Source organism: Olea europaea, unplaced genomic scaffold (genome assembly GCF_002742605.1).
Source record: "Olea europaea var. sylvestris unplaced genomic scaffold, O_europaea_v1 scaffold2613, whole genome shotgun sequence".
In the NCBI taxonomy this organism is placed as follows: Eukaryota; Viridiplantae; Streptophyta; class Magnoliopsida; order Lamiales; family Oleaceae; genus Olea; species Olea europaea.
Genome location: NW_019244456.1, coordinates 93,410 through 101,344, shown reverse-complemented (window position 1 = coordinate 101,344; position 7,935 = coordinate 93,410). Strand labels below are relative to the sequence as shown.

Genomic DNA, 7,935 nt, shown 5'->3' with positions numbered 1-7,935 from the left:
GATTACGGAGATTGTCGAAAATTACAACTGTATTATTATTATAATTGTACCAATTATAGATAGATTGCTTTTATTATGAGCCTATTTGAGCCATATTATTTTGAAAGAATGCATTTTGAAATAGTAGATTGATGAAAAATATGTGGTTGAAAAATAATAAAAAGTTTTGAATTTGGGTGTATTTTATTGAAGAATGTGTGGTTGAAAAGAAGAGAGAGAAAAATGCATTTTGAAAAAAATGAGGATCAAACAAAAGCTATATTTAGTTATGATTTTAGTTATATAATGAGAGAACCTCTCACACTGGAGGGCATCGAGTCTTATTGAATATATTTGACATGGTATTAGAGTCAACTCCTTATAATGTTCTCTCGTTTTCTTGGTTGGGTATTCTCATGCGATGCTCCTCCCGTCCCTCGAAATTGGAGACCACAACTTCCTCTCTATATAAATACACATATATACTCTACATATACACACCCTTAAATTCTTTACATATATTTTCCTTGTTCAAAAACCAAACCTTAGATCCCAAATATTCATGGCAATTCAACCACCACAAATCTGGAAATAATATGAAAGCAAAGTCAAGCAGCATAGAGAAGCTCTCGGTCTCTACAATGCTTGCCAGCATGGACCAAAAGCCTGATAAATCAAAGAAAGGGTCTTCTATGTCAAGCTCTACTTCTAACACGTCCAAATTGAAAGCACCTCCAAAATCATCATTTTATACTGATGATATAGATCTTCCTCCTTATGATGAAGATTATGCTGAGGAAGGTGGAGAGTGGGTCCCAGGAAAATGGATCGGTATGGTTGGGTTAGGTTTAGGTTTGCTTCAACTAAGCCGGAGAGGCACGAGGAGCAAAGAAGATCGCCGGAAGGGGAGGGGGTGATGCTGACCGTGCTCTTGCATTGGTGGCAGATGTATATCTGTGGACCACCGTCTGCAACCATGCTAATTTTTTTTTGCAGATTCTGACTTCTTTTGGTGGATGAACTGCAAACATCAGCCTATTATTGAGATTGGATTTGCATAGATAATTTTCTTTGGATTCAAAGGTTTTGGGTTGTTATTTCACCTGAGCCTTGATATATAACTAATTGTTGTTAGGTTATGGTTTTGGGTTAAGCTACGATATGGGCGGCGGCCGGTGATGTGGCCATGGCTGGCGAAGATGAAAGAAGATGACGTGGTCGCCAACGATGAATGTTTTCTATTGACGAGGAAAGCAGGAATTTTTTTTTTTTTTTTCTTTTTTTTCACAGGAGTATGAGGCGATGTAGCATTCAGCATCATCATCCACAGAGGAGTTGTCGCAGTCATTATGACACTCTTCCGGATCAAACGGCTTCCTGCGATGACTCTTCTGCTGGATGAAAGCCAGTGGCAGCGGTGGAAGCTGCCTGGGACTGCTGAATGACTGAACAGTGCTGCTCAGGGGTGTAGAGAAGGGAGGTTAGAAGTATGGGTAAAGTCATTTGGATTTTAAATAATTGGACCAGGTTATGAGTTTTTTTAAAAGCTAGGCCTGCTAGTCTGGGTTGAGAATTGAGTCTGGTTGTCTTCGTTTTTTGTGCAACGCTTCAGATAAATTAGGCATTTCTGTTAATTTTCGTAATTGCTCTATCTGGGATTATTCCTATCAAGTTTGAATGACACATTGAAAATAAAAGTGAAACTACAGCAATTACAAGTCAATACCATGCTGCCAATTGTATGGACTGAATTTGTGTGAGGTATGTTGGTTGAGGAAAGAGAAACATGAGAGTGCAGATTGTTGAGTTTTGGTTGCTCAAGTGATGAGCAAGAGTGTTCGATTTTCAGGGAAGGATCATCTTCGAATTTTTATTTTATTTATTTATTTATTTTTCTTTTTGTGTACACCGTTTCGTGGGAGTTCTTCTAACTACTACATCTCAGCATTCAGCTAGCAATATATTGTTGGATTTTTTGCTGTGTTTTGGTAGATCTGACTGAGTTCTCTCGACAGATAGGATTCACTGTGTGTGTCGGCACACTTCGTGAATTTCTTTTGAAAATTTTTACTGGGGTGTGAACTCTCTGGAGTGTCTTTTGAGTAGTTCTTAGTTGTTTCTGCACTATTTGTTATTCTTGGCCTCTCACTGTCACTAATTTTCATGGATAGTTGCTGTGATTTGAATTTCTTCTCCGTGGGCACGTATAGTGTCACCATCACCAGTTCGTGATTGCAAATTGATGCTTTTACCACTATCAATTTGAGGGAAATGTTAATGAGATTGAACAAGATTATGGAAATTGTCAAAGATTATGACTGTATTATTATTATAATTGTACCAAATATAAATAGATTGCTTTTACTATATTTAGTTACGATTTTGGTTATATAAAATGAGAGAACCTCGAACATTGGGGGGCATCAAGTATTATTGAGTATTTTTGACATCATTTTCGTTACAATGATCCATAAAAAGTCAAATTCTATGCCCATATGGATCAAATCCTAGGAATAAATTATTCTATGGATAGTTAGACGAGAGTTGATAGTAAACCTTCAAGATTATGCAAGATCATACACGAAACATCCATTATTAGGTCAACTATTGGATATAACCTATGTTGCTCGGACTCGGGTGCGGGTGTCGGATACGGGTACATATCTTGGGGTCGGATTCTTCTCATTTTTAAAATTAAGATATGAGAATACGGTTAAAAGGGATCCGAATTGTGAATACGGGTACGGGGATACGTCCTACAATTTTTTTAAAAATTGTACAATTAAAGTACACAACAACAATATTAAAGCAAAAAGGCAAATTACCACAATACAAATGTTTCATATAATGATAAAAATCCAAAACGGGTGTCGGATACGGGTACATATCTTGGGGTCGGATTCTTCTCATTTTTAAAATTAAGATATGTGAATACGGTTAAAAGGGATCCGAATTGTGAATACGGGTACGGGGATACGTCCTACAATTTTTTTAAAAATTGTACAATTAAAGTACACAACAACAATATTAAAGCAAAAAGGCAAATTACCACAATACAAATGTTTCGTATAATGATAAAAATCCAAATTCAAACAAAACATAATTCTGGAATTTTTTGATTGAATTAGATGGATTCATACTTGAAAATTAGGAGTAAGCAATATTCTGGAATTTTTTGATTGAATTTTCGATTGAAGAAAATAATTTTCTGTAGAGGACGATGAAAAGTATGTGGAGTTTTCTGGTGCAAAAATTCCAAGAAGGCAGATAAAACGTCTTTTGCAATTCCAAGAGTTGACCCATTATAGGAGGAATCTTCAAATCTGGTGCAATTTACGGGGAAAGAGACTAACTCATCAAATAGCAATTAATGCACCAGAAATTTCGTCTCCTCCAAAGCTCCAACCCTCATCTTCCCTGTCTGCCTGTTTGCAATTACCGGTTTAATGCTGCTGCCATTTTCATTCCTCCATTTCCAGCCGTGTCCAAGTTCAAAGCCGAGTATCCGACCCGTGTCCGTATCCGTGTCGTGTCGTGTTGACACGGATACTTGGCCAAAAATGGAGAGTCCGAGCAACATAGGATATAACAACAGGCTTCTAAAGATCACTTTCTTAGCATCTTATCGACTTGGCTTAAGTTTCTTCTCTGATGGCTTTCTTCATTTAATAGGATCCCATCAGTGCCCTTATTCACTTCCATCTTTGGAATGAAATAGGATCGAGACAAAACCTCAATCCTGGTATTTACACGAGATTGCTCTGTAAGAAAGTCACTAAGACGCCAAATTCTCTCCCCTAAGAGGCCAGTGTTGATTCTATGCAAAGTAAACAGAGTTACGAGGTGCCTTGTTTAAAAGATCAAAACCATCCAGGATTCCAAGGCTTTGAATGCTAATTATACTTGAAAATTCAATTATTATCGACTATATGAAACCTCATTAAATCATGAAAATCCTAATATTTCATTCTTTGCACTAACAACAAAAATGCCGAAGTAGAAAATGAAAAGCAGGCTACTGAACCCATATGGTCAAAGAAGAAAATGATAACTGCAGGGAATGAAAAATAACAAACAGCATCAACCTCTAGCATTACCTTTCTCTCATAGGAACACAAGGGCAATTCCAGAAGCCCTGCTGTGCCTCAGCATATTTATCATCGTAGTGCCTAAACAAAATAAAACACCATCCAATGTTAAAAAATTACAGTAGAAATTTGGGAAAATAGAAAAAATAAACCAAAAAATAGATTTGATTCATAAAATAAGTATCTGGAATTAATATTACCTGCATGGGCAGAGTGGTGCACCCAATGTATCCTTGTGTTCTGCCAATCCCTGTACATAGTCCCAGAGAGTGTCTTTTAACCAATGATTTGATTCAAAGAAGACAACCAATACTAGCACATGTGGTAATGCAGTTTTACCACCATCACATGTGGTGCCATCGTATTCAATTGCTAAGAACAGACCCAGTGGAGATAAATATGGGGAAGCTAATTTTGTTGACCGCACTTTAGGTATATTTGAAGGTGTTAAGTTTAGCAAGGAGCCTTCTATAAAAGTATTCAGTGAAGTTGATTCTGCTCCAGGGTATGTTTCGACCTATTTGGTAAATTTTAAATCATTTGCGAGTTTCGAAAACCCAAGATAATTCTACAGAGCAGTGCTTGGATTCATTATCGTAGTTGGAAATCGTGAAAGAGATGGAGAATTTGTTTGTTCATTGGAGAAGTTAGTTTAGTTCTTGTTGAAAAGTTCGTTTATTCATTGCAGTCGAATCTTTTCTCCAAGTGAAGAAATATTGGAGTTTTGTTTGTTTGTTGTGGAATTTGCGTCAAGGTGGAGATAGATGAACTTAACCCAACTGTCATAGAACTTGGGAGAGGCATACCTCAAAAGCTAGCCAATGAGATTGAAGAACACAAGCCTATATAAACCACATAAAGGGAGCCCATACTTCAGATGTGGGATTTAGGTACCCATACACCTCAATGGAAACCATGACAAACCACCACGCTTCCGACTCGACGTCCACGTCGAGTAGGTGCCCATACACCCTAAGTGGTAATCGAGACCAGAAGACATAGTGCCTGCTCTAATACCATTGTCATAGAACTTGGGAGAGCCATACCCCCAAAAGCTAGCTAATGAGATTGGAGAACCCAAACCTATATAAACCGTACAAAGGGAGCCCATACTTGTGGGATTTAGATACCCATACACCTCGATCGAAACCGTGACACCGACACCCAAAATAAGTTCAGGGGCAGAGCTGATTCTTTCTCCTAAACCTGGCATAACAGCTGAATATGCTGATGAACAAGCACCTCACAGGATTGATTTGTCATCTTCCATGCACAACCGCATGTAATCTTGGAATTTAGCAAATTCTCACTCCAACAGGATGGCATTTGGCAAAACAGTTGAAACCTCCTTTATGATAAAATCTACTTCAAAATGGCATTGTAGCAGAACTTGGAATTAGTGTGTGCTTAAACTGGGAACAAAAACCCTCCCCAACATAAAATCAGGAACAGAACTGATTCTTTTGCCTAAACCTAGCATAACAGCTGAATATGCTGATGAACAAGCACCCTCACAGAATTGATTTGTCATCTTCCATGCACAATCGCTTCTATTCTTGTTTGCAGCTTGTGAATCATGTCATGAAATGTTTTATTATGATCATTTTTCCAAACAAACGGCACAATCTTCATGATTTTAGAAGCTATCCAGACTGTTTGCTTGATGATATGAAGGGAGGGAGCACAGAACTTAAGGAAAAACTATGAAATTAATTCGATTTTAACAACATATTCTTGAGGAATTAGCAAGGCTATCAATAATTACTAGCAACAAATTTGATTATTTAGTTTGGAAAACTTAAATTAAACCACAATCCCTGGGTCTACCACTTCCTTGCTTCCTTAATTTCTAGTAATTCCCCAATCATCTCATTCCTTTTATCTGTTACACTAGTAGAAATGAAAAATATAAACAACCGGAACGAAGCTGATACCTTGATAACAACTGAAGTCACACCTTTCTCTACACAGAAGTACGTGCCTGACCTCCGCGCATACTGCTCCGAGAACTTTCTCATTATTTCCACGGATTTCTCCGTCGGTTCCACTACAAATTCAACTCAAATAATAAATTAAAAAAAATCACTGAATTTCTCAATAATTTCTGAAAATTTGGTAAAATATTAGTAAAATTACCTTGAGCTAATATCACATGGCGGTGCCGAGAAGGCCGCGGCGGAGGAGCGGCAGCTGAAATGCCGAATCCAACATTGTAAGAAGTGGATGCTTGAAGAGCTTTCATGGCGAAATTTTTCTCCTTTCTTAATGTTCCACTATTTATAGGAATTTAAAAATATCTGTTTTCGTGGAATTTAGAAAAAAGGATTATAGATTTTGTCTGTACGATTTGGAGGTGGCGAGTGGATCACCACTCGTTGAAGATATCTGGGGAGAAAATTCCTGAACCACTCAGTTCAGACCTTCAAACCATCACGGAACTCAATCCGAAACGGACTCGGATTCAGTTGGAGTTTGGGCTTAATTGAACTTTTGAAAGTGGAAATTACGCCCACCAAAATTTTGATTTAATTGTTTGAATACTCACTTAACTCTAAAGGTCGTCACGTTTCACTCATTGAACTTCATTTTGCACCCAATTACTCACTGAATTTTGTAAACTTGCACTCCATCACTCATCGGGTTAAATCCATTTGTACCGTTTGCCTACGTGGATGACAGTTTTAACATGTGACAATTAAATACGTCCAACTCAAAATGAATTGCCATGAGGCCTATGACATTTAATTGCCATCTCATAAGGGTGCTATTCAAATTGAAAGCGTGAGATATTTCAGAAGAACGAGACCCATTGCAGACGGAAAACATATACAACTCTGAAATTGAAAAATTCCCAGAACAGCATGAAGCCTAACCCCAAAATAAAAATGATCCGAAATTGATGGATCAATCTAGTTTCCATTAATTCAATCAAATACGCCTACAGAATCCAAATTTCATTTCATCAATATGCCTACAACATACAAACTCTATACATTTCAAAAATGTAAACATTTTTTAGCAAAAATCAATCACACAATAACGGCGTGAAACTGTTGTTTTTTACCGTGAAAATCTAGAAATTCGAATAGAAATTTCAGTTTATTTAGGTTAAATCAAAGCCTCAATCTTCAAGCATATACCACTTTTGACCAATGTTAATAAACAATCACTCAAAAATGCGATGCCCAATAAAGGCGAAAATGAAGAAATAACAATCGCGATATACCAAAATTCACCTTCGAAGCGGCCTATTTTAAGAGATTAAGTTTCCAATCACGATTTATGTGTTGAAAACGGTGAGACATGTTTGGGTCCTTTTGGATATACGATTTGGCAATTCATTGTTATGTTTGTCTAATTTAACTGCCACGTGTTAAAGCCGTCATCCACATAGGCAAACAGAACAAACGGATTTATCTTGGTGAGTGATGAAGTGCAAATTTACAAAGTTCAGTGAGTAATTGGGTGCAAAATAAAGTTGAGTGGGTGAAATGTGACGTCTCGTAAAGTTCGGTAAGTATTCAAACAATTAACTCCAAAATTTTATGCTTCGCATTTCAAAATTAAGATTTACAAATTTTTATTTCAAAATTCAGATGATAATTAAAATTTTAAATATTAATAATCATATTACAAAATTAAAAATACATACTCGTCCCACCTAGCCCTTACCTAACCAGACACACCACAACTCTAATCATTTTCATCCTTTCCATCTTCTCTCGTCTTTTTAGCCGTTCGTCGCCACCAACAAATTGTTGGCACCATCACCGAATTAATTATTTCAATGGTCACTAAATTTAGGTCATGTCTTTGATTAGCCACTGAAATTTAAAATGTTGAGTTTTGATTACTGAATTTAAGTCAA

At 37.0% G+C, this 7,935-nt stretch overlaps 1 protein-coding gene across 1 annotated transcript; it reads right to left on the bottom strand.

The window, feature by feature from the left end:
* Positions 1–3,075: 3,075 nt before the first annotated feature.
* LOC111383097 (ferredoxin-thioredoxin reductase catalytic chain, chloroplastic) lies at positions 3,076–6,494 on the bottom strand. Its single transcript, XM_023007166.1, has 4 exons — positions 6,204–6,494; positions 6,002–6,114; positions 4,268–4,317; positions 3,076–4,148 (listed from the first exon to the last, which is right to left on the bottom strand). Exons 1-4 carry the CDS (start codon positions 6,307–6,309, stop codon positions 4,073–4,075), a joined length of 345 nt encoding a protein of 114 aa, XP_022862934.1. The 5' UTR covers positions 6,310–6,494; the 3' UTR covers positions 3,076–4,072.
* Between the last annotated feature and the right edge of the window lie 1,441 nt (positions 6,495–7,935).